Source organism: Thunnus albacares, chromosome 5 (assembly GCF_914725855.1).
Source record: "Thunnus albacares chromosome 5, fThuAlb1.1, whole genome shotgun sequence".
NCBI lineage: Eukaryota > Metazoa > Chordata > Actinopteri > Scombriformes > Scombridae > Thunnus > Thunnus albacares.
Window position 1 is genome coordinate 26,191,344 of NC_058110.1, and position 26,856 is coordinate 26,218,199.

The 26,856-nt window shown below is 39.9% G+C and overlaps 2 protein-coding genes across 16 annotated transcripts in view; both read right to left on the minus strand.

Annotated features, from left to right (window-relative positions):
- Positions 1-58: 58 nt before the first annotated feature.
- On the minus strand, positions 59-2,410 carry aurkaip1 (aurora kinase A interacting protein 1). Its single transcript, XM_044352442.1, has 4 exons — positions 2,304-2,410; positions 1,285-1,390; positions 723-1,186; positions 59-377 (listed from the first exon to the last, which is right to left on the minus strand). Exons 2-4 carry the CDS (start codon positions 1,334-1,336, stop codon positions 261-263), a joined length of 633 nt encoding a protein of 210 aa, XP_044208377.1. The 5' UTR covers positions 1,337-1,390; positions 2,304-2,410; the 3' UTR covers positions 59-260.
- A 3,472-nt stretch (positions 2,411-5,882) lies between these two features.
- rap1gapa (RAP1 GTPase activating protein a) overlaps positions 5,883-26,856 on the minus strand; it is a 57,581-nt gene continuing 36,607 nt past the window's right edge. For 4 of the 15 annotated variants that reach the window (XM_044352088.1, XM_044352076.1, XM_044352082.1 and 1 more), the window contains 23 exons: positions 25,479-25,572; positions 20,559-20,594; positions 19,321-19,368; positions 18,830-18,868; positions 18,506-18,697; positions 17,003-17,106; positions 16,444-16,522; positions 16,267-16,320; positions 16,072-16,155; positions 15,067-15,167; positions 14,791-14,920; positions 13,900-14,055; positions 13,736-13,807; positions 13,549-13,635; positions 13,279-13,419; positions 11,999-12,130; positions 10,510-10,587; positions 9,421-9,530; positions 9,102-9,221; positions 8,804-8,939; positions 8,572-8,683; positions 8,242-8,321; positions 5,883-7,645 (listed from right to left, as the gene is read on the minus strand). In XM_044352088.1, coding sequence (XP_044208023.1) covers positions 7,514-7,645; positions 8,242-8,321; positions 8,572-8,683; positions 8,804-8,939; positions 9,102-9,221; positions 9,421-9,530; positions 10,510-10,587; positions 11,999-12,130; positions 13,279-13,419; positions 13,549-13,635; positions 13,736-13,807; positions 13,900-14,055; positions 14,791-14,920; positions 15,067-15,167; positions 16,072-16,155; positions 16,267-16,320; positions 16,444-16,522; positions 17,003-17,106; positions 18,506-18,697; positions 18,830-18,868; positions 19,321-19,368; positions 20,559-20,576 — 2,205 coding nt within the window. In that variant the 5' untranslated portion in view covers positions 20,577-20,594; positions 25,479-25,572 and the 3' untranslated portion in view covers positions 5,883-7,513. Of the gene's footprint in view, positions 8,322-8,571; positions 8,684-8,803; positions 8,940-9,101; positions 9,222-9,420; positions 9,531-10,509; positions 10,588-11,998; positions 12,131-13,278; positions 13,420-13,548; positions 13,636-13,735; positions 13,808-13,899; positions 14,056-14,790; positions 14,921-15,066; positions 15,168-16,071; positions 16,156-16,266; positions 16,321-16,443; positions 16,523-17,002; positions 17,107-18,505; positions 18,698-18,829; positions 18,869-19,320; positions 19,369-20,558; positions 20,595-25,478; positions 25,573-26,856 lie in introns of all 15 variants that reach the window. The other 11 variants (XM_044352086.1, XM_044352080.1, XM_044352077.1 and 8 more) reach the window with 11 other exon arrangements.

Sequence of the window (26,856 nt, forward strand, 5' to 3'; positions counted from 1 at the left end):
AAATGTTAAAATAATCATGCTACTATATGACAAACAGAAAATTACAACATACCATGCCTCGGGCTTGACAGAGACAGATCTTTATTATATTATGTACACGTTGTTAAAAATTAATTGTACACACATAGGGAATACGTCCTCATCATTAAAACATGCTTCAGTTAAGCTGCGAAGCGGACTTGTCGGGCTTAACTGCAGTATGTGTGAAGTGTGGTCCAGTGTGAAAGATATGAGACACACACACACACACTCAGTGTTTCTCAGTCCCTTTTGTTTCCATGTTGTTTAATGAAGATCTTAGGCGCACTCCATCCCTCTGGAGCCTTCTTCAGGCCAGCTCGGGTCCAAATCCTCTTCAGGTCCTCCTCAAATCGTTTCTGCACAGGACAAACACACACTGGCTGTGTTAATGTGTGAAATAAATTTTTATTCAGCTAGTTATGGAGAGTTGTGTTGTAATTAGAGCAAATCATAAAAACAATGCTTAGAATAAAATAAACAGTTTTCAACTATAGAAAAGACCGTTGTAGGTGAGAATATACTGTATATCATATATCATAATGAAATATGTTGAGTAAAACAGTTAAACACCACCATTAGTAATTATTATGCATTAAATACAGTACATTTGCTCAAAATTAGCTAAATTATTTGTCTTGTTGTGACAGAATTGTTATGTGACCACAGAATCCATTTCTCCACCAAAAAGAGGAAACTCTTACCTGCTTCTTCTTGCCCCTTCCTTCCATCACTCTCCTCCTCAGGAATTTAGTCCGTTTTTGCAGCTTCTTGTATTTATGCCGGTTCATCTTCCTTCGTCGGATCTCCAGAACATTCTTACAACTAAGGGGTGTTACTGAACTCTCCCCATCCTCCAAAACGGGGACAGAGATGGGTGGCAGGACCTTCTCCTCCAGAAGCTCCACTTCCTCCTGGGGCTGAGGAGCCTCCAGCTGGGGTGGAAGTGAGTAGCGCAGGGAGAGCCAGCTCTCCAAAGGACTTACTGACAGTTTACGCGGCACAAGAGCGTCTTCCAACTCCGGTTCGAGTTGGACCCATCGAGGTGGAGATCTGTTGTCTGCTGCTGTTGAATAGTTTCTGAGTTTCTGTTTCAGTAAAGAGCAGTAAGCAGGAATGACTGGTTGTACGCATCCATTCAAAACTTCTCCGTGGGGTTGAAGTGTACCTGGTCATCAAGAAAAAAATTAGGTCATCTTGAGTGACATTACTTACACCGGAAACATTTAGATGAGATTAGATAGATATAAATTTGTTCATACTTACAAGTTGCTCTACGTAATAGAGTAAGTCGAGGGACAACCTTTGAAGTAAACATCGTTAGCGGTCATCCAAATAAAGTCATCAGGAGTCTGTTGACCCTTCACTGGTCCTGTGGGTGTGAGCAATTAAGTCAAGGTTATAAATAAAAATTAAGAATTATCTGGTTTCAGCTTCTCATATGTGAGGATTTGCTATTCTTCTCTGTTTTGTATCATTATAAACTAAATATCTTTGGGTTTGGACTGTTGGTTGAACAAAACAAGCAACTTGTAGCGTCACCTTGAGCTCTAGGAAATTGTCATGGGATTTTTTATACTGTAACAAATACAGATGGTGGAAATGGTTGTCAATTGCAGTTGTACAGTATATCAACATGTCCAAACTCAATTAGGTTAGCATTTGATTTAGAAATGCAACAATCGGTCGATTAATCGATTCTATAGACAGAAAATTGCAAGTATTTCCATAATCAAATACTCATTTTGGTCATTTTAAAGGTAAAATGTCAAATAATTGCTCATTCCAGCTTCTCAAATGTGAGAATTTGAAGCTTTGTTGTGTTATACATGACAATAAACTGAATTTCTTTGGGTTTTTTGACTGTTAACTGGACTCTAGGAAATTATAACGGGCATTTTTCACCTTTCTGACTTTTTATACGGAAAGCCAGAAAATAATCGTCAGATGAATCGATAATGAAAATAATCGTTAGTTACTAGACGGTGGTTACTGACGTCTCAAATTGCATTCAGACTTATGAAATGTGCTGACGTTACTTAGCAAATGCAACAGAACAAATATTGACAAAACTGGCAAAAAATGAATTACTGGTTGCCGGTTGTCCCCCGGCAAAACACTACAGGAATATGGAGGCTGTTGCTAATGCTAGCTAGCAATGGTGCTCCGCCGGGGACGTGAAATTCGTGATATTTTCATTTAAAAAGACGAGAGCAACTTGAGTTTATGCCATAAACTATCTGACTACAATCATTTCACTTATTTTACGAACAGCGTTACGTTACCTAATATCACTGTGACCGGGATTTTCGTCTTCAATGTGACTTCAATGTTTTTTCATGACCATGAGAAAACCTCTTCCGTTCAGTGTGACACTAATTTAATTCCCGCTCCTCAGAGCGAACAAAGGTTCCGTCGGAGCAACTAAATAGACCTCTTAGAATGAGCTATTGAGAGCCACTTGATTTGTTGATTTACTTTATCTTTACTTTTTCTTTATTTTTTTGATGATGATTTTAAAGAAAAACGACTCTACAAATGAATAATAATACAGTTCTGTGTTTTGTCCTGGTGTGTGTAGCACTATGTGTAGCATTTATTTTGCCTGTACTTACTGTTATTCTACACTTGCAAAATAATAAATAAATGAAACTTAGATATAGCCAATTTTGGATCATTTAATAGTACCGTGTTGTTGACCTATGCTTAGCAACATATGGCAGGTAAGGGGAATGCTTGAATGGCTCCACTGGAGGGCACTAATATTCTAAATAGTAATGGTAGGTGAGCAAATGAACTAATGGTTTCCTTATAATAGTCCATCAGTCTAATTCAGGGGAGGAATATAGAATTAATTGTAACTTACGTAAGTTTTCAAGTTCAAGTTTTCAAGTTTCATTTATTACCACAAGACTAGGCCAGTGGGATTAATCACAGTACAGATGGAATAGCTGTAACAATACGTCACATACAACACCTGTGCAAACATAAAGGACATAAGTGCAAGAAGAAACATGCAGTGGCCTACCCTGGTCCACATACCTTAAAATACAATTAGACCAGCTTTTCTGTGTTCATCAGCTGTACAGCTTTGGGGAAAAAGCTCCAGTTAAGGTGTTCTGTCCTGCCCCCTAGTGAGCTGTATCTTCTGCCAGAGGAGAGGCGCTGAAACAGATGGCGGTACTATAGGGCTGAAGTATATTATTTTAGACCTCTCCCTGGCAGGAATGACTGTGGTCCCCGCTCGTTTAAGAAGACCAGTATGTTCCTGTCCCAAAAAAATGAAAACTGCCTGCCTCAATGACTATCACCCAGCAGCACTAACCTCCATCAATATGAAGTGCTTTGAGTGACTAATCAAAGCCCACAAAGCCCACCAAACCTCCTCCGTGCTGGTCTCACTGGACCCCCTACAGTTTGCATACAAGCAAAACAGGTCCACGGATCTGAATTGCCCTCCACACTGCCCTCACCCGCCTGGAACAGAGGGACACATATGTGAGAATGCTGTTTGTGGACTACAGTTCAGCATTTAATACCATTGTGCCCTCTCAGCTGGTCATCAAGCTCAGGGGCCCTTGGACTCAGCAGTGCCTTTTGCAGCTGGATCCTGGACTTCCTTACAAACAGGCCCCAGAGGGTGAGGTGACATCACTTCCTCCACCGTCACACTCAGCACTGGAGTCCCCCAGGGGTGTACGCCAAATCGGACCCTCTTCACTAACAACTGTGTGGTAACACACAGTTCCAACACCGTCATTAAGTTTGCAGACAACACCACCATCATCGGCCTGATCATTGTGAGTGATGAGGCGGCCTACAGAGAGGAGGTAAAAGCCCTGACGTCATGTGTGTCAGAACTACAACCTCCATCTCAGCATCTGCACCAAGGAGATGGTGTTGAATTTCAGGAAGGTACAGGAAGCACACACCTCAGTCTACATCCAGGTGGCACCTGTGGAACAAGTCAGCAGCTTCAGGTTCCTTGGGGTTCACATCAGCGAGGACCTGAAGTGGTCAAGTCACACTGAGTCGGTGATGAGGACTGTGAACCAGCACCTCTTCTTCCTCAGGAGACTGAGGAGGTTTGGCATGGACAGGAGGAGACTCTGCAACTTTTACAGATGCACCATTGAAAGTGTCCTCCCTGGCTACATCATGGCCTGGTATGGGAGCAGCTCTAAGCAGGACCCTAAAGTACTGCAGAAAGTCACCAAGTCTGAACTGCCATCCATGCAGGACCTCTACATCCAGAGGAGCAGGAGGAAAGTTGGAAAAATCATCAAGGACCCCAAACACCCCAGCTACAGACTCTTTTCACTGCTACCATCAGGCAAGCAATATGGAAGCACCAGAGCCAGATCCAGCAGGCTCCGAGACAGTTTACATAACACACACACACACACACACACACACACACACACACACGCACACACACACACACACACACAGACACACACAGTCTCTCTCTCTCTCTCTTCCTCTACCACACACTTCCTCTCCCCCCACCAAACACACAAACACACACACACACACATATTTATCACCTATCACTTATGTGCAATACCACACCTGCACACCGATGTTCAATATAATGTATGTTTGTATATGTATTATATTATTCATCTGTCTCTTATCTTCCTTTTCTCTCATTTTATTATATACTCTAATTGGAACTGGAGATCGAAGAAGCCACTGCCTTCAGTGTTGCCATCTGCTGTGTTGTTGTGCATGTGACAATAAAATCTCTTGAATCTTCATATTAAGAAACATTTGAAAATAAAAATTGAAGTCTTCAGGCCGGGGGAAATGTGAGACAGAAAAAGTTCTACTTGTAGCGTTCCTCCAAATAGGGTCACATGACCTGTTTAAACATTAGATGACTAACAGTTTTAGAATAAAAATTGAATCTGGAGATGACAGCTATGATTTACCATATAGTTTACACTAATACAGTGCACCAGGATCAATAACTTCAGCTGTAAATAAGAAAAGGGCTTGTAGCATAAGCCTTTTTAAAACAGATTATATATCATATTTTACAAAAATTATGTTTTTCTGCTGGTATTGGTATTACCAGCAAATATTTTAACATGTGTATGATGCGTTGTTTTCGACTGTATTTCAAACATCTGCCAGCGTGGCCCAGGAGTCTTAAGGCACACCTCCTCACAGAGCAGTGAGCTGCTGCTGTTTATGCATAAAGACTGACCTTCACTTTACTTACTAGACTGACCTTTTTAAAAACGTTACTTACAGTATGAATATTTTTGCACATAAATTCAGGCACTAATCAGCATATAAAACAGGATAGTAGTGAGAGTATTCAGCACAGAGTAGAACATAAACTATTTAGTTTGGTTTTCTATTATATATCATCTGTGTTATTTTTTCCATAGTAATATTTCTAAATCTATTTGTGAAGTGTTATAAACATGTTACAGTTGGCACATTATTGTTTTTTTGTGTAGACACATTTGGAAAGCCCATTTCAGTCATGGTTCAGTTTTATTTCCTTTTGACTCATTAAAACGGAACATGTTTCTTTCTTCCATGTGGCACAGTTGTATAACCAGGGAAGCCTCCACTTTTAGATTGCTCTAGTTTTACATACTTGTGGGCAGCCACATCAAATCATTTATTCATGGGGCTTTCTCTCTTAGCTTTCATTAAGACTGTGGGAAATGGAACATCTACAGTATGTATGCATCTCACAGCAGGGATTCTCAATATATGGCACTTTGAATACTGCATTTGTATACTGCATATTTTTTGTACAAAAAAAAAAAAATGACATAATGCTGAAAAATAAGTTAAAATCAAAGAACAAGTTCCCATTGAAAGATGTGACGTACAATACAGTGTAAAGTTCTTGGGGCATTTATTTACAATAAAAACAACAACAACAAAACATTCAATTCATTGTAAATCCTGCTGGCTATTGACTATTTGTTTCACTATCTACCATCCATTTGTGATGATAAGGCAACTGAAATGATCAGCAGGATGTACTGTATGATTTTCCCTTTTACAGAACAGTCTGAATAGCTTTTAAAACAATTTTATTCTACAAAACTCCCTCAAAATAATATTTAAAGATAAGGATACTAGATAATAAAACAACAATGAACTGTTTACTTGGCAGTCATTTCAAGGTGTTGGTCAATCACATTTTAAATCAATGGCCTATACATTATATACTATGTACTCCAACTAAATATCTATTTACAAAATCAGTAGTTGTATTTGGAGTCATTTTCTCACTTTAAAAGCAAATAAATATTCACTGTTTTATCATAATTGCATTGCAAGTTTACTGCACTGAAAGAGATTCAACCCCTGAAAAAGACAGAGCTTTACAGATGACAACATTATAATTTACTCCAAAGCAACACCTACAGTCTAAGCATATAACAGGATGCTGAATGTAGTCACCATAGAGGTACAGTAGGCTATAACAGATGCACACAATAAATGCCACTCCAACGGGAACCAAATCAATAAATAAAGACATATATTAGAAAGAAAAAAGCAACTCAGAACATAATGTAGAGACTGGTCTCTGCATCAATAGACAAGACAGAAATAGCAGTTAAATCAGTCATTGGTGGATATATCCATACTTTAGAAGACTATATAGGCAGTGCTGAAGCATGACCGCATTCCACCATGATTTCTTAAGAAACTAGTGTGCTTAAATATAATAAAAATGGTCCTGACCAACACTACTTTACCACTGACCTATTACTGCCGTCCCATTATTGGCCGCAGAACATGTGAGTAAAAGAAGTGATGTAAAATGATTTGAGGGGCAAAAAAAATGCATTTTTTTAATTTTAAGGCCATTTCATTTGATTTATGATACATTGCTGTCTTCACTGTGACCTGTGGTTTCAGGTTTGAAATCTGTTATTGTGGAAATTTTGGATGGTAGAGGAAAGAGCGCAGCTACTGTCAAAGAAATTATTTTGCTGCAGCTACACAGTACTTCTACTGGGACGTTACCCAGAAAATAATCACGTTAAACAGAACAATGCTATATGTTATACATATCGGATTGGACGTTTTATTAGAAAACTATTATTTGGTATTGTGTACTAGAGATCTTTATAGAGCCAAAACCTTTGTTGATTTGGTAAAACCATCCAGGCAATTATCTCCTCTATGTTGCAGCAAAAAATCCTTCACACAATTTCTACAAAGAGATCAATGGCACTGTCTTTACCCTGTATATCTAGCACACCCAGGCTTCGACAAGACAAACTAAACCAAAGTCATATATTTTACAAATAAAACTATTTAATTTGTAGGTAAAATGTGTGCTTTTGAAACAAAGGTACAGGTGAAAAAAAACAACAACAACTAGGCAACAGATGTGTGAACAGGCAAAGAAAAGTGGAAGGAAACAACACTTTTTTGTGCAAAAGCTGGCCCCTCTTTGTGCGTCATCCTCTCCAGTGTCCTCCAGGTCTCTGGATACACTGCTGTCTGGCCTTCACTGAGCAGCAGACTGACCAGGCTCCACCTGCTTTTTCTCCTCTTGCTCATCGTCCTCCTCCTCATCATAGGTCATGGCGAACGCCTGCACTTGTCTCATCTCCCAGAAGGACTGTGACTTATGGGAATGCTTTGGGAATAAGAGAGAGACGTCTTTTTTAAAACTCTCAACACAAATTAAGGTGTTAGAATATACTTTATACATGTCATCAGCCATAAGATATTAATTATTAAAATGTATACTTTGCAGTTTTGTACGATGCCAAAACATCTGTATGTCTTGGTTTGGTTTATTCCTCAGTATACAAGCAGCATTTAGTTCTGTTTCAATGTATGTAAAGGATATCTGCTCCATCGGTCCATAGTTTAAATCCATGGATTGAAAGATTACTGAGGAAAGTCTAACCTGAAGATGGAGATCCAGGATACAACCAGGTGGGTGGAGCTAACAATTCTGCACACAGAGACGCACAAACAGCAATAAAATAACAAACACAGCAGAGCATCAGCACAACAGCACAAGAGAAGCAATGAAGCACCAAAGGGCAGTAAAGGAGAGGTCGTACTGTTGCACACTACAGCTTCAGTGCATTTGCTCAGTTTAACAGGAGAGTATAAAACATTTCAGTGCCAGTGTGCCCTGTACATCAAGAGAAAGAAGATCATGCAGAGCAACAAGTGTGTTACTGGTAGCTGGCAGTTTAGTCTGAGATAGGGATGACTCACCGATGAGGACTGATGATCGTGTGGTCGTTCCAATTTGATACGGATGTCCGTCCCCTTCCCTCGTTCAGGTTTACCAGGCCCTGAGGAATTGGTGTGTTTAGTCATATACTGTATGCCGTAGCCTGTTCATTTCCTCATTACAACAATAAATCTTGAGTCAGCTAAGATATTGAATCACAAAACCAGAAATATGTGCATCTCTGTTCACAATCTGCTTTACTCTAAATCCTACTGTCTATCTTTAAAAGCCGGACTAACATCCTGTAACCTCACGGTTTGTCACAACTTGCTAGCCTTGCTTCTTCAAGGACCCCACCTCTCACCCCTCACCTGGGGAGCTACCGCGACTGGTGGCACTGGTGCTGCTGATGCTGTCCTCCAGCCAGGTGCTGTAGGTGAAGGAGTCTCGCTTGTGTGGCGTCCCGGCAGAAGACAGACTCTCCTGGGGAGCGCACAGAGGAGAGAGACACAGCAGAAAACACACATGCTTATTAGCCTGAAAGAAAAACAAATAACTTAAATACAGTTATCTTGTTTTTTTCACTCACTGAATGTCACTCACCATGCCTGTGTCATAGTCCTCTGTGGCCTCTGTCTCGTTCTCCTCCACCACACTGGCGAAGCTGCTAGCATTGGAGGAGGAGCGGGAGAGGTCGTGACCCTCGGGGATGGATGGGGCCCTGCCACCAAGACAAGAACTACACCCTGGGTTAACCACTCTCCAGCACAGCCAAACTTGATTTTATCTTATGTATAGAGCAAAGTCATCCAACATATTGCTGCAGCAGAGGATAACCCGGCTTACACAAACACAGGTATGGCTTCATGTGATAGGGCTGTAACCTGTATATTATACACACCTGTTCTTGGTTGTTGTGAGCACCTCAGGAGAGCTCTGATTGGACGAGTTGTCAGATTTGGGGTCTTGGGAGACATGGCCGCTGTCAGGGGTCTTCTGGATGCTTGGGGAGTTTTCCCTGCTGGACATGAGAAATACAGCACAAAATATCAGAAAAAGCAAATAGGGTGTAACCTGGATGAAAGCAATAAATGTGCATGCACTGATATTTCTAACAAGTAAAGGGTTGTAAGTAATGAATTTTAGTTGCAAGGTTTTATATACACAAAATATAGGAGGTAGAACAAATACAGCAGTACTGTGCAGGAGTAATTTCTCACCTCTTCTCCTGGACTTCTTGAATGTTTTCAATACCGATGGCACTGCTTCGCCTGGAGCTGAAAGGACCAGACTTTTTCCTGGTCGGGCTTTTCCCCGGGATTATCAAAGACTGCCAGGGAGAGAGGCAAAACAGTGTCAGACTCAAAATACTTCAAAGATCTTTGAGTAATATTAAGTTCATCTCAAGAGCTATTTATTTATTACTGAGGGGAGTTAATGTTTGTTTTGACTTAACCGTTCAAATTTCCTCTTTATTTTATTCATTTGGAAAACTGCTTTTCAAAAACATATGTCACCCTGAATTACCAGGTTGAGGAGTAACACTGCTCCCTTCGAGTTGTTACTATGATGAAGGAAAAAAGTTAAAATATGCACTTAGCGGCTTAATGTCAAGCCCCAGTGCCAGTCTTTCAGCCAGAGCAGAACACACTAAGGCGGGAGATGAAAGATGGATTTAAAGGCTCCAGGGCCAACCACTAAATATGCTTTCTCAGTGACTGCTTTGTTCATTCAATCTCCCTTTTAAAGCTCTCAAAATAAGAACTTGAAAAAGCCTTTTATACAGTGTGGCTTCAAAGAGCAGGAGGATTCTTTTTCATAATTTCTCTGTAAGGGGGACATTAAATCATTAATATTCATCATTTTTAAACAAACAGAGAATTAAGCATACTGGAATTAAAATACAGAATAGTCAGAAAAGACTATAGAAGGCAAACACACACTGCAGTAAAGCAGATAGGACAATGCAAATAGGATTTTTACTGTCTATACGCTACACTCATATCGCAGAGCAGCTTATCTCTTAATAATTTGAATGTCTAGATCATAGGTAAAATCCCAAGGATTGGGAATAACCAAATCAATCAGTTAATGTAAAAATGTCTATATCTGCTTTTGTTTTATCACAGATTGAGATCATGTTCTTTATACAGTAAGTCACATCTGTAACACACAATGCTTACTACATTAAATACATATTGGCATGTAGAGAAAAGTGTTTTGCCATGATGCAGTGAAGCCATGCAGACAAAAAAGGGGGCAAAGAGGAGAAGTGAGTAGTTAGAGAGTAGTTAGAATTAGACATGAACCTCTTCTACTGTTCCTATCCCTATGGCACTGCCTCGACGTCCATATTTACTGGGACTTTTGCCTGGGACAAGCAATGACTGAGTCACACAGAGAGAGGAGAGAGAGAGAGAGAGAGAGAGACAGACAGACAGAGAGAGAGAGATGTGACAATGACAGTCGACAAAGGGGGAGAGAGGAGGGTCAAGGGGGAAGAGAAAACATGAGATACGTATATACAAATATATATGAGATTCCATGCAGTACGTCATGTTAAAACAAAATACAAAGCACATGTTAATTGGAGAATACAAAGAGAAACATTTTGGCTCCATGGGTGCAACACAGGCAGCTGAATGGGAGAGAGAAATGTTATGTGAGCCATAGGCCTGTGAGAAAGAAGATGAAGAAGAGATAAAAAACAGCAGGGGAGGACATACAGTAGTTATACATTAGGTTTCACATCAAGACAGGGTTATGAACAAGAAGCAAGCAACAGTTATATTCATTAATATAGCTTGTTACGGTTAATTGTGATTAGTTACTTTTGAAGGCAACCTTAAATGTGATCTACAAATATAATATCAATGTATTTAGGGTGTCTGTTTCCCACATATGCAAGACTGAACAATCCTGTTCAATGTCTAACAGAGAAAAAAACTGTTAGGTTAACAGAAAAAAAACTAATTTCATAATGATTATACTTCCATACAAATCGAAGAATTTAATTTAAAAAATACAATTTCCCACAGCCCTTCAAATATACAGTACATGTCAGACAAGCAATTATATGCATAATCACTGTTAAGTGAGGACCTTGTAACTACAAATTCAGGGAGTTACATGTATTATTTCAACTGTAAGATGAAAACATCCTCTATGAGTTAAAAAAATGACTGTGACACTCAGATTTTAGTGTTTTCAGAACCAATTACTGTATATAAACTCCAGGATGCCAAAAAACATTGACATTTGGAGATACAAGGTTTTCACCTGATGATAGAAATATTCATAATCACAATCAAAAATATCGTGTCATCACCAAACAAAGTCCACAAGCTTTAGCTTACATGCGCGCACACACACACACACACACACACACACACGCACGCACGCAGGACTCAACCAACATTCATCAGAATTCAAGTGAGTGTTTGTGAACAATGCAGATGCACGGGGGATTTTGTTAAACGAGAATACAAGTGAAAAACAGTATTATAAGTATTATAGAAGCAGCTTTAACCCAGGAGAGAAATTCACCTTGTGTCCTGCAAGTTATTCAAGTCTGTGAGTGTCAAGTCACTCCATCTTGTGGTGACAGACAATGTGCAACCATTGCAACGTGAGAGCCAAGTTTCAGACCCAGGCATAAATGCTCCACTCGACCAAGTGTGAAGCCCTTCAGTTAGTGCAGCAGGCAAGTGAGGGAGGAGGCATGAACTCTAGTAGAATTGCTAGGGGAGGCAGAGGGAGCGAAATTGTCCTCCCTCAAGGCCAGGAGGCTGTACTTACTATCCCTGGGAATTTGGGACTCTCTGCGGGGTTGTGGTTAAAGCTGCCGCTGAGGCTAGTGGAGACTGTGTGTGGCTTCTTGAAAGAAAGACCCATGGCATCCATAGACTGGCTCCTGCTGCGGATCACCCGCTACAAGGAGAGACGAGGAGGAGATACATTCAGATGGTGCTGACCCCTGTGATCTCTCAGCATCGCTGTGCGGCATTATAGGCCGAGAGGAGCCTCGGGGCTGTCCCTGAACTCTGACCACTACAGGCAGAGAGCACTGGCCTGATGCTAATCCTGACAGACAAGGAAGCGACAGAGAACACTGCTAAGCTTTAGTGCCTGGAGGGGGGTTCAGATGAGTCATTATGTTTAGGTAGGTAGTAAAAGAGGAGAAGGGAAGTAGAAGGGCCAAGTGGCTCACAGATGTTTGACCATACTGAGTTTAAACACAGCCAGGAGAAGTTTAAAGCCCAGTGGACCTCTTTGCAGGCAACAGAGTGGAGAAGCAGATGTATCTGAAGGTGGAAGAAATCTATCAATTCCCTTTGATATTATGACATACGAAGGTGACTGAATCATATATATACTAAGTGAACAGTGACTGAACCCTGAAGCATGCGGAGAGCATAGCAGCACCAAACAGCTAGGAAGCATGTAGAAGAAAAGCTGGGAAGCCAAGAGTGGTGTGTTCCAGCAGGACAGAGCAGCAGATCTTCTCTTTATTTAAATTAACAGAGATTGAGAGAGATTGATAAAGCCCTTACGGTACAGTACAGCTTGCATATAGACAAAAACAATTCTGAAAGTCTCCCAGAGAGAAGACAGTTTTTTTTTTACATCCACAGAAAAATCAGACAACCTGTACAAAAATAGGTAACTAGATGCCAATTTTATACTGTTCCTGTGCAGTGACACTGATCTTTAGAGTCTTATAATGGCACTTAAAGGAATACTTCGATATTTTGGGAAATATGTGTATCTGCTTTCTTCCCAATAGTTAGATGAGAAGATTGATGTCATTCTGTTTGTAAAAATCTTCTCATCTAACTCTTGGTAAAAAAAAAGCGATTAAGCGCAATTCCCAAATTGCCAAACTAGTCCTTAAATTGTCTGAGCTTGAACTGAAATTGCTATCTATGTAAGTCCCTGTCTTAGTGCTACCATAATATAGAATTTAAATCTTTACAAAGGACTTTGTTGCAAACACATTTAACTTCTCCCTGTGTATTTTGCAGGAAGTGAAGCTGTTAGTTTGAAGCTCCAGCCTCTGCTGCTGCCTCTCCAGTTACCTTGAAGGACTCAAAGAAGCCCCCTCCTCCTCCACTCCCATTTTCCAGTTTGTCATCCTCTCCTCCAACACCCATCATGGTCTGGCTGTTCACATGGAGCTCCTCATACAGCGTCTCTAACAAGGCCGACCGCGTTCGTTCCTTAAACACAAACACACACATGTACAAAGGTGGGATTAATATAAAGGGAAACGAATGATGGTGTCCACTATTCTGGTCAGAGATGCATTAATAACAAGAAGTGTTTTAAATATTTTTCAAAAAACTCACCTCTAATTTGGCAAATTTTTCAGCTTTGTAGCAGGCATACTCTGCATTGATGAGCTTAGTGAAAAGGAAATCATGGAATTCAGGGCCCTGAGAAGAGAGGAGCGGAGAGACAATTAAGGCATCATGATGGAAATTAAAATATAATAACATGCCATTGTTGAGATTGACAAGTTATTCTTTCTCTTACTTTTTTAAAGACAGCAGGGTTTGGGAGGGCCGGGCCAAAGAAAGGTACATCATCCCGTGCTGTCACTGACACCTAAAGAATAAAGCGTGAGATAAAGTTTAATAATCGCCATTTGCCACAGGAAGTAAATAGTGATTCAGCCCATAGTGAGGGAAACAGATCACCTTGTAGAGAACATTGTCAGAGCAGGGGTTGACCACTTGGACCACGACGTAGGCATGGAGAAAGTTAGAGGCGATCATATCTGGTACAAATGGAGTATTTTCTTCTTGGAATACGATGGCCACAATATCGTTCCCTACGTGCCTCTTTCTCTGCAACTGCAATTCAAGACATAGCCACATAGCAACTTAATTTGATACTCTCAAGACAGTTATTTGGTCATCTGCAGGTTTCTGAAAGCCATATTTATGTATTTTTTTAGGACATAGTAAATAATAATAATGATTTGTACAGTATGTAGACAATAGAAATGATAAATAATTTAAATGTAGTGCTTATTCTTCATGTTTCCCTCTTCCAATCTCACGGCTGAGGCATGTGAGTTTTTACAACACCACCAGGGAGTGCTGCTTCCCCTGATGACAGCCTGAACAAGCAGTGATTGGCTCAAAGGAGCCGGGGCCTATAACACCCACTAGGACTGGGAAGACTGAACATATAGACATTGCCTCATCTGTGTTTGTGTAAACCACGATAGCAAGTGGTGTGCAAGCTTCTGCTAATTAATCAGTGTTTGTGTGAGTATGTGAGACAAATTAGGGGGTGGACTCGGTTGTGTGAGCAATACAGTGCTGCATCTCAGCTTTAAATCACTGTGAGGGAGGACTGCTGCTCATATATGCAGACACTAAAGCACGTTTTAAGTGATTCCTGTTCACTACAAGTGTTTTTTTTTGTTTGTTTTCTTTGCAAATATATGCTGCAGGTGTGTGGTATAATAGAAAGGTAAATGCAAAATATTGTACTATACAATACTACACCCAGGGGGAACCAGTCTGATTGCTTGCAGTGGATCATGAAAGGTGTGTTAGTCTGGTATTGTATTACAGTACCTGCTGGGTGTCCCCTTCTGTGTAAGGCAGCTTTGTGGACACATGGAACATGACCTCTTTGTTACGGTAGTTGCAGTAGACAGATTCTGTGCCAGTCTGCCCGTGAGTCACATCTAACCCTCCGCGAAAACTGCAAACACACAGAACCATGTCTAACAGGATATTTTCCACCATCACTGCATTAGCATCATTCCTGTATCTAGCCTGATAAAGTGTGAACTGCAGTCAGTATCATGTTTTGCAATGTATAGTTGAGTATCGTAGTTAGGTCCTTACCCTTTAAAGTTGTGCAGCTCAATTTTCTCCCCTAGAAACTCCAGGAAGTCTACAAAGGCAGGACTCTCTTCACTGTTTCCAAATAGCTCTTCCTCTGAAGTCTGTAAGATTTGCATGCTAGAATGTCAGCAATGACACAATGGGTATTTTATGTAAGGTGTGTTTTTACTGCAATGGATCAGTAGGGTCAATAACTTTATGCAGAACGAATAAATATATCAGATGTGTGTTTGGCACTCTTGTCCAAGCACACTGCATTTGCATTTGAGAATTCAGAGGTGGCCTTGATTGATTATAGCAGTAGGTATAACAGTAGAGCTAGGCTTCAGGAAGGCTTGTACGATAACGATCAGCTGTGATGGACAGTTGATTATCTATTGTCAGCAACAGGAGTGGTGATTTGAGCACAAAAGCTTGCCTTGACACAAACACATAGAGGAATCTTCCATTGCTTGTTGAGTATTTCCATTTTGCTTCCCTTTTGCAAAATGCCTACTCAACCTCAGCCTTTCTCCACTTAGCACCTCTCCTGGATAGAAAATGACCTGAGGGATGAGCCGAGGGCCCTCACTGCCTTTGTGAGATGACCCTTGGCTCATTTACAATGTACTTAATAATATATTCAAACTTCTGCACGCTTTAAGAGATCAACAGTGCAGATCTCTACACACTGAGGTCTCCATTTGAAGGTATAAGTGCCCTCAGCTAAGCATTCAATAGCTCTTCTGCCCCCCACATAGTGAACAAAAGGGCTGTGATTGCCACAGAAAATGAGAGGGAGCATTGAAGACAGCCACACTGACTAGGCTAGAGTGAAAGCCATAATTAAGACCGAGGAGGACTCAGCACAGTCGGCTTCCTTGAGGAAATCAGAAATTACAATTTATAGTACATGCTCATTGTTCTCGGCTGAATACAATGAATATAAATAATGCACGCTTCTACAGAACCATCTCAGACCAAGAAAAACGTATTTTTAACCTACATTGAGGCTTTGTAGCTCACCTGTCCAAACTTTTGATAAATGACGCCAAACTTGAAATTGTTGCTTATCACTTGTTCATCAAAGGTGACAATAAGTCTTGAAGCCTGTGAAACATTACAGATATAAGATGCAATGTTAAATTGTCATATATGTGAGACTGGAAAGGACATACAGTATACAGGAGCTGCAACTGTACAAACCAAAGCAAATCTTACTTTTGGATAAAGGACAGGAAAGAAGCGGTCCACGTTGACCTCTTCACAGACAAGCTTGGATAAAAGAAAAGAAGAAGAAAAATGTCAGACAGACGAATCTCCCGCATATGTACACTCTATACTGCACATTTAACACATGAACAGTTGTGCATTATCATTAAAACCAACCCTTCTCACCTTGGCCATTTGGACCACATTGGGAAACTCTGTCAGACAGGAGATGGGGATCACATCATGGTAGGTTTTCAGTTTGGTCCTGGTGAAGTCATAAAACAATCAGTGTGGTCTCAAAGCCATATAACGTGATGAAACAGTTCTCAGAGCCTATCACATGGGAACGAGATGATGCAGTATGGACCATTATCAAACTTCCCCACCCTCGCCTCTCTTTGCCTTCTCTCCTTCCCTCCCTCCATCCATCCCCACCCACTCGTTGGCCTAAATAGTCCATCTGTTACTCTGCTGTGGAAATGACAGTGCTGTTGACACTCTCTCCAGCTTTATGACTCTTATGATAACACTCATGCTGGGAGGATGTGTTTATCCAGTCGATGTTGGGCATTTCAGGAACAATAAAAATGGATTATTCCGGATCTATTTTCTGTAGATCATGAAAGAGGTCATGTTTTGTTTAATCTTACACATTCAGACCCTGATGTGCGTAACACAGATTTAAAGATTTTCTCTGTAAATTAAGCAACATTGTACTGAACCATGTATGCATAATGAGCGTTACCTGAGCATTAGTCGGAGATGTTCCTGGTCACCAATCACATCGTACTTTAAAGAGAACACCAGATGTCCAAGCGCACTGTCCACTGAATAGTAATTAAAGTGTTCCTGAGGGCACAGTGCAAGGATTCAACCGTTAGTATTTGTCATACACAGGCACACTCATGTGCATGACACACGTGCATGCACTCTAGTCAAGATCTTTCCAATCTGAGTACCCTGAGTACTAAGTGCCAAACAGTATGGCTGGTCGCTGTTAGTGGTTTATTCCTCAGGGATTTGCTTATTGCTTATTCATTTCATTACTATAATGAGCAAGAAGTGAAAATGATTGTGAAATATTCTATGAGAGTAATGAAGCTCATTTGAGGAGGAAGGAAGAGAGCTGTTACAAGAGGGCATTCATGAATATGACTTTGGTCATATCACTTTGGTTGTAATTGTAGAACACACCTTTTGAATATTTGTAGAACTGACTTAATTGCTAAATAAACAGGATCATTTGATATTCCTATCAATATATTTAACAGCATGATTGCAACCATAAAAATTGTACATGGGAAAACTATGAACTAACTCTAGGTAGGTTGAAAATCAAATTGAAAGCATACAGTATGTTAGGGTTAGGGCCAGATTTTAGCACAAGGATCAGATGAAGATGCACAATCTAAGAAAAGATGGGAAGATATAGGAATAGGCTTAACTAAATCAGGAATGGGAGGAGATATGTAGAACCACACATACAACTACTGCACCCAGTTTCAAAAATGCTAATTTGATCACACAAATTCAACAAGCTAAACATCATTTATCAGTGAGTAATGATGAACAGGATGTAGTGAAAACCATGCTTCAATAATTATATTTTTTGGTTTTGCAGTTTCAACATCAAAAACATTCTGGGAAAAACTGAACATACACAGAATTTTAACAGAAATTCAGTGTAAGTGTGATATATATTTTCTTACATTTTATTTTTTTATATTTCAATTTCTTCTTTGAAACTTATAACTAATTTATGCATACAGAAATCATGCCCATGCATCCATGACTGGCAGGAAATAATAGAAACCAGAGACTAAATGACATTTGAATTAAGTGGGAATTCACATTGTTGAACATGACAGGAGATGGAGGAAATTGTTTCATTATGAAAAACAAATATATAGGCCTGAACATTAATAGACAGAATTATTATGTTTTGAGAAACGAATGTGTATAGGACAAGCATCACCCCCACATCTTCTCCCTTTTTGCCCTTTTTGTTTACCTCTGTTAATGTCAGCTGTCTGTTCTTTTTATATTGTGTGTCTTGCCTTTGTTGTCTTTTTGTTTTGTTTTGTTTTGTTTGATTGAAAGGTCATCTTTGAGCTTGTGGTCACAAATATTGTTTTTTCAGTTTGTTTGTTTTTTTCAAAATGACAATAAAAAGTATTGAGTATACAGCATAAAAAAATGTAAATGATGGCAAAAGTGATCTCTTTCTGTGGTGCTCAAAGTGGCTAACCTTGCCCAAGAAGTGTTTCCGGAAGAGCGTAGCTGTTGTGTTACATTCCAGCTTGGTGCGTGTGTTCGGGGACAGAGGCTGCAGCTGCTCTGCGTCCACTGTGTCACTCAGCTCATGATTAGTTCCCTCAATCCAGTAGCCTCCAAACTGCGGCAGAAGGATGAGAGGAAAGGGGCTTTTTCTGCCCAACACCTGTTCCAAATTGCACAGAAAGGAAATCATAAAAAAGTCATTTCATGAGTGTAGCAGAGAATAAGATACAGAAAATAAAGAAGTGAAAATCTCATGTTTCCCAAATGGACAATAATGAAAAGTGCATCCTACCTCATGGACACTTGGGTATGGAATGTAGTCCTCCTCAGTCTGAAAAAAGGAGAAAATCAGCAAAGAATAAAAATAACCACACAGTCCAACTCTATAATCCCAAGGGATACTGTTTCAGAGTAATTGCATAACTGTTATGCAATGACAATCAGTTTAACAATTACACAAGAATAAGTTGTCGATGCATCATGCATAAAAGTATTCTTTTGATATGTTGCATTACTGATATTATCATCATTCTTTGTCAGATTTCAGCCTTTTCAGTCTGCAGGGCGTAACATCAGAGGAAATGTGATTTTGAATCCTAACTAACTCCGCTGGTATAAAAATGATGGCACGACTTGAGAGCATTTTACTGCATTATGAATAATACTGTGCTACTGAGTGCTGGAGTAATCAGCCTGTCTGGCAGAGCAAGATATGGTGGAGCAGTCTTGAGAGAATGACCACATCATGTGAATAATACTGTATCTCTACATGGAGAGTCATACCTTGAGTGGGGGAGGAAAGGTGCATCTCTGCTCATCCATCCTGTTGCCCTACAAGAGGAGAGGGGGAGATAAGAAAACCAGAGAGAGAGAGAGAGAGAGAGAAGGCCCATGCTCAGTTATCATCATAGCAGCTAGTTTTGCTTTCAAAAAACCCGAGTCAGTACAAATACCTAAATTCAAACACTTGTCATTGATTAGAAATGCAAAAAAGCTACATAAAGCAGTGCAATATTTCTGTTCCAAATGAACAGCAGCAACCAAACTGGTAGAAATTTATCAACCTTATTACATAATGACACAGTTTTCCCAGGAGATATGCAGCAGGCAACAAAGCAAAGTCAAAGAGGGACAGATGGAAAAGTACAAAAAAGAGATACATTACGTAGTCAGAGAGCGGATGCCAAAAGACAATTAAAGGATGCTAAAGAGCAGGCATTTGGGAGTGACTGAAAAGTCTGTTATCACACAGAAGAAGTGTGGTAATAAGACCCCAGGGATTAAAAAGATGCAGAGCTAAGTGACTCTCCTGCACTGAAACATCCTTTGGACCTGAGCTGTGTGTATGTGTGTGTGTGTATGTGTGTGTGTGTGTGTGTGTGTGTGTGCGTGTGTGTGTATGTGTGAAAGTGAGTGAGCGAGAATGATGCAGAGAAAGAGATGCAGCAACACTAAATCAGGGCTAGGTGATGGCACCTGACATATAGGAAAATGATACATCTTATCAATATATCGTCTGACTGTGAAAAACATACTCCCAGCTAAAGATGCATATTTCTTTTTAAAATATTCAGTTATGCCAACAAACACTGCCAGACATAAAATAAATTATGGCCACTAAATGTTTGCACAAAAAAACATTATGAGTTTTGATAAGCTCTATCATAAAACTTAGCTCGTCATGTGTGGGATCGCATGATTAAAACAAACATCCCTCTAAAGCCCTCAGAAACCAGGAGACAGTTTTTGAAGTGCGATAATAAGCTCACAGTGCTGTCAGCCAGTGTTACAACCAGAATGTTAACAGAGACGCTGAGACACACACATATAATGCTCTGACAACTCTCCTCTGAAACCACCCGATTCAATATCCTTCTCATGTACAGAAAGATAAGTGTTGTAGCCGAGGAGAGGGCCAAAGTGCTGCAGGATTAGGAAGAGACACACTGACTGGTTAGTTGCTTGGTGAGTAGAGCTTAGAAAAGCTGAGACAAAATAAAGAGACCAATGCATCACCTTACCTGCATCTTTTCAATCATTTCAAATAAATCTGTGGTCTGGAGAGAGGAGAGTGAGATGAAAATGTTTTGAGTTCATTGGTGTTGATGTTCATTTATTTCTAACAGCAGATGAGTCTGATTGCTACGGTTCAACCCTGTTCAGCACTTATTGGGTGGAGAACCATCACACTCCATCCAGTTACAGCAAAACACAGATATTAAACCCTTGACTTTTGTTGACATTACTGTTGGATTTACTTCCTCGTTTCGTTTCCTCATTGTTTTGGGACCTACAGACCCCAGTGATATATATGTGGGAAAAAAAACACTTGCAAGATTTATTTTTTTTCCTTTGAATAATTGTTTTCTTTTCCTCTGATCTCACTAAAACACAATATGTAGAGAAGTATTTAAGTAGTAACTCTTCCCTTTGCCACAAACTGGGTTTGCATAAGATGAAAAAAACAGAAATTACCATAAAGTGTTGTAAGTATAACAAATAAGGTAATATTTCATGTTTCATATGTTATATGAGCTATGCATGAATAAATATATATTTCTTTTTTGTTTGCCAAAAAGTCATTCACATACCAAGAAATGTAGAGTATGTTATCCTACATAGTGATGTTACTTATGTCATCTAACTCACTTTTAGATCCCTTAAAAAAACCAACTGTTATAAAACAACAGAGCAACAGAAATCCAAATAGCTGCAATTACAGCTGAGGTCTCTGCAACCCCAAACTGAAGTAATATGACATTTTATGTAGTGGACTTCTGAAACATGTCACCAAGGGTAAATTGCTTAAAACATTTCTGTCAAATATTGAACACTTACATTCAGGAAAACTGCTGCCCTGTTGCCCAGTGCTGCACAGCAGATGCAAAGATGTAAAGTAGGTAAAGCTAAACTTTTCTGTCCTATGACTAGTCACCCTGCCAAAGTTCAGACAAATATTTATCTTCATCAATATTTTACCTGATTGTAGCATCTGATCTCTTGCCTTTTCCTTGTGGTTTGTCACACTAATAACATAATTATTTGACCAACAGGCTTTTCCATGTTACACTTACCGAATTCATATGAGCTGGACAGCAGCTGCTGGCATATTGTCCTTTAAATTTTCACGTGCAATACGCAGTTTGTTGCTGAGTAGTTCAGTTGACCATGACGACTCTAACTACTGCAGAATAGGCTAAATTACAACAGTCCGTGGAAACATCAGGCTGAAGTAGTCTAATGAAGACTAGTAGGTTTAGCCAGTATAGCCTGACAATGTCAAACAGTTTGTGTACAGAGCAATTGTGTCTTAGCTTTCAGTGTGAGTATGAGTAAAGTCCTCCACCATGTGCAAACAATAGTCCGCCACAAACCCTGAAAGTAAATAAGCCCAGCTTCTATAACATTAACTAGAGATTAGAGCAAGAGCAGCTGTAGGGTTGAGCTACACATCAGCCCAAAAAATGCATGGGTATGTCTCACCACATCTTATAATGTTACATTTCTTTACATTAAAATTAAACACCCGATATTAGCCCTAAATTCAGCTCATCAAATCAATAAATGAGCAAAATGAAATGTCAGGTTTCAGATCCACAACTTTAATCTCGATTACGAGTGACTAGTGTCTAAGCCTCGGCTGAAAACGCTGCCAAATTCCCTCTCTAGTTTGCCATCCAGTGATGTCGTCTATCCAGCATGTTACTTAAGGAGAGCTACTGACACGGCTGGGTTTCCTCCACTGTGCCTTTGTCACCATTGAAGCACTGAAGTGGTTGTCATGACTGTTGGTAGCAATAACTTTCCTCAAACTGGCATCATGCAGTTTCTTGACTGACTTGACTGACTTCCACGGGTTTCCATTAAACGGCACCAAATCATCATCAAATGGCAGACAGATGATGTCCCACTGTGACACCCGAGGTAAAGCTGCATCCCTGCTAACCGCGACCATGACTGACAAAGTGTCGGCTCAGACAAGGTTGAGATCCACAGGCTTTCCCAGTGTGTGCGCTCTAAACATAGAAGATTATCAGCAAGTGTACGTCTCAGGTTGCGTTCAAAGGCAGGAGTAATCGTCCGACTCGTCGTCCGAAGCTAGAGGTGTCGTGTCCTCTCCTGATCCTTCTTTGTCACTCTCTCTTTCTCTCGTTCTGTAGCATTGCAGAAAGAAACCCAAACCACATATCATCCATCTCTATCACCAACGCCCTATATTTACCTTGGATGACAGGTAGCCAGAGGTGAAACCAAACTCTTGTATTCTAATAGAAACATCCTTCAACTACATCCTGCTCACAGAGCTGTATGGGCAGTCCTAATACACTAGGCTATCTAAAATATAAGATGAGAAATGGAGTGAGAAATAGAGAGATGGATTGAATATAAGAAACATACTATAGGTCTTAAAAGGAATCTAGATAAGCATGCAACCTGTAGTGGAAACAGAAACAGCATATTTTAAAAGGAAAAAATCTAATTTCAGCAGAAAAAAACACTTTGCAGAAATGACCAGAGCAGAGGAGGTGCGGGGATCCGCAGGGAATCAGGCTAGCATACAGTGCAGGTGTTAGAGCTGGGACCTTTCATTATGAGAGCTAATAGGATTGTCATTATAACAAGAAGCAAATTAAATGCACAAGACTTCCTCTCTCTTCCACACTTGTCAGCTGCAACTCCGTGCGTCCTCACAGAGCTCATTAAAACTTGGGCCAACTCTACAAAACTGAAGACTATCAGCTGGATCCAGGGACTTACTTGGTCTTTTTTCTTTGATGTATGTCTGGTTCTTAGTTCTGCATTTTGGTTCCAGCTAATTTAAAATTGTTTAGGATCTCACTGTCACCCCCAAAATGTTTTTTGAGAGTTAAAGGAATTCAACCTCATTGGTGTAAATTCTGAGAAGAGCAGGTTGTAGTTCATCAGCGTTTGAGTTTAAGGTCTCATAGCAAACAGGACATAAAAACATGTTGACATTAGGAATTCCACCAAAATCCACTAGAGAGGCAACACCATCCACGAGCACTGGACCATAACACGGCTTTACGTGTGTGTAAAGTTGTTGATTTAAGTGTGTTATTAAACCTATTTGGTTAAGCGTAGGACTACTAGCATCTCACAATAGAGATACATGCTTTGTTTTTAATTAGTTTGTGACATAGAACTGTGCAGCAAAATCTGTATAACAGTGTAGTTTGAATTAAGCAGTGACTGTAAGACCTGGTGGGGTTAATTGCAGATTGACCTGGTTTTCATGGGGCTCTGATTAAAGTGATACTACAGTACATCACATTACCATGCTGTCCCTCAACATTCTCATCAGATATGTGCCTTTATAAGTCAAAGGAAGTTGCATTTAAGGGCGTTAAAGTTTAAATATAACTATTTTAACTGCTGAGTGAAGGAAACTAAGTATCTTCTTCTGTCCATTGACAAACCCATAATGCATTACACTATTATTTTCCTGGGGGAATACTATAAGCCAAGTGAAGTATACCTTCAACAGTGCCTTTGTGTTTGGCTTGCAAATCTGTAGAGACACAGAACTTTCAAAAAAAATCCTTTCTCTACGTCTGACTACTTGTAACCAGTAAGTCTCAGGCACCTACAGATGGTGTGTGTGCTGCAGGGATCAGGAATGACTGTTAAACAACCCGATCCAAAATCTCCTTTAATCCCTTTCTCTTCCCGTTCCCTCTGCTCTACTCAGATCAAGTCAGATTGCTGCAAGTGTAAGCCCCATCCAAAGTGTGAGGGACCTTATGAAACCAATCCGACATGAGCGAGATTGTATCCACTTTTAATCACCGTGGAGCTCAGCTCTGTTCACTTTCTAAGTTCCCAAAATATCTCTGGCAGGTTTTTCCACGTCAGTCACTCAATTTATAATGATAAGACATGCTGAGAGGTAGGCATGAGGATTCTGACAGCAGAGCAATCATGAGATGAATCTGAAAGGTACTGTGACAGTCTAAATAGATGAATTGAAATTATTCCCTCCTAAATAATTTTCACTTTCAGCACTTTATAATCTGCACAGCAGTTTAATCTTTCTCTGTAAGAAAGAATAATAGATGAAGCTAGAGGCAGATTCGTAAATGCTGAAAATTTTGCAAGATCATTAAGAAGTGTTTTAGTTCACAGATTATATTGTTCCAGGGAAAAGTGACACAGCTTTTTATTTCCCCCCTGATGTATCACCTCTTTGTAATCAATGTAAGTGTACAGCCAGAAATTTCACTTGTTCTCTCTGGTGATGCAGTAAACTGCACACATACTGGGAATGCATCTTTCATTGTGTCTCAAGGCTTTTGGAAGAGCTGAAATCAGCACATTTTAGCTTGCCAAAACAAAAAGCCTGCAAACACTGTCGACTACTTTTAACTGACACTGAAGTAAAATTGGCTTGTAGCTTAGGACAGCATAAAAACAACTCTATAAAGACTGAACAGCACACAAAGACTGATAACACATTACAGAGTTTCCAGTTTGGTGACACACTGCAGATGATGACGGGGCAAAGGAGTTGAACTTTTGATTCGAAAATGACAATTGCTCAGACAGGCTGTGTTTTATTTGCTTTGATGGGATCAGACTTGTTAAGCTTGGATTGAGAAATTGTCGGCATTAGGCTGACAATTTCCCGCTGAAAATAGATGTCTAATAATTGAATCAGGCAAACATAATGATCCCACGACGCCAACTTCTGTGCACTCTAATTACACAAGTTAAACAAGAGGAGACAAGAAAATCAAAGTAACTAATTCAGTCATGAGAGATTAAATATAGACAGAGAACTGAGCAAGTGCGCTCAGGTAGAAGCAGGTGTAGAGACAAGATGAGCAGAGACACCTGACAAAGATCACAGAAGGAAAGGTCACCCAGAGGTCTATCAGATAAGGTCAAGGGGTCAAAGTGTGAACCTCTCATTCTCCTCCTACCTTGTGGAATGGTGAGGTGGTGTATTGGACCGTAGGCTGGAACAGCTGGGGCTCTAGTGTTGCAGATATTCGGGGGTCACTGCCATCTTGTTTCCTACGATCAGACAGATACAAGAGAACATTCAGTCAGAAAAGGTCACTCAGTCTGAGATCGAGCAAGAGGACAACAAAAGGCAATGCCTCAGGAAATGTTTTGGTCTTATTTAGCAACAGAATGTTTTTTTTTTATGGATTGGTGGTCTAGTGGTCATTGCAGTGGCCTAAAGCCCAGAGATGGAGGTTTTCTTGTTATAAAAATGCTTTTTTTTTTTTTTTTTTTTTTTTTTACTGATCTTCTGTGTTATTGATCCAGTCTTTGTTGTTTATGTGTCTCGAATGTGAAGCCCACTGTAAGTTGTAACATCTCTATTATTCATATTGCGTAGGCAGAGTGTCTTCATTAAATCTGACAGATGTTACAAGAAAATATAACATTACAAGACACATAAAATAGGACCTCTAATCTATCACAATGTAAAAAGCAGAGAATATGAGTTGCAATTTAGATTAACACCTCTATGAATCAATTCAAGAACTGTAGTGATCATACTTTCTCACTGAGAATAAATCTATTTTGTCTAACCTGCTTTCCTCAGCCCTCAATTTACTAATTTTAAGTCTAGTTGCAGGATTCCCCTTAAGATGGAACACACAAAATGTGTCTCACATTTTGTAATAAATTCATGTATGATTTTTTTTTTTTTTTGCTGTTTGCACTAAAAACAACCATGATTCCCCAAAAGATATCAAACCACACTCCCCTATGCAGTTCTTTCGCTTCTTTTAGTGCATAAGCTGCTATTCTCGAACACTTCAGGGATCGAGGGACACAATACTCATAGTTTCACATTTATTCAAACAGAGCATCTCTCTTCTCTAACCCAGGAGAGTAACACATTGCTAATGCAAAAGTGAGCCATACTACTGTCACGCATCCTTTACTCTAAACTCAATATCTCGACCATGACGGCTTTATCCCCACAGGATCACTGATCAATACCCCTGCTGAATATGGTGCCCTATTGACACTGACAACTGGCTGGTTTGCACAGCAGGCTTTCAATTTGTTTGATTAATTCAATCTATTTCAAACACACAAAGTGGTCGATCGGTTTGAAAGTGGACCTGAAATGGACATGAAGCTGTGATGCTGCAGGGTGAAAAAATGTATGTTGATGTATGATGATTAAAAAAGGCTACAGTAGCAACAATGCAAATACACAGTATATATCTCTGTATCTACAAGCTGCTGTGTACTCCAACAGCTCCACATACAGAGACATATTATTCAATGCATTCAATATCTAAATAAGATAAAACAGACAACTATTGAACCCAA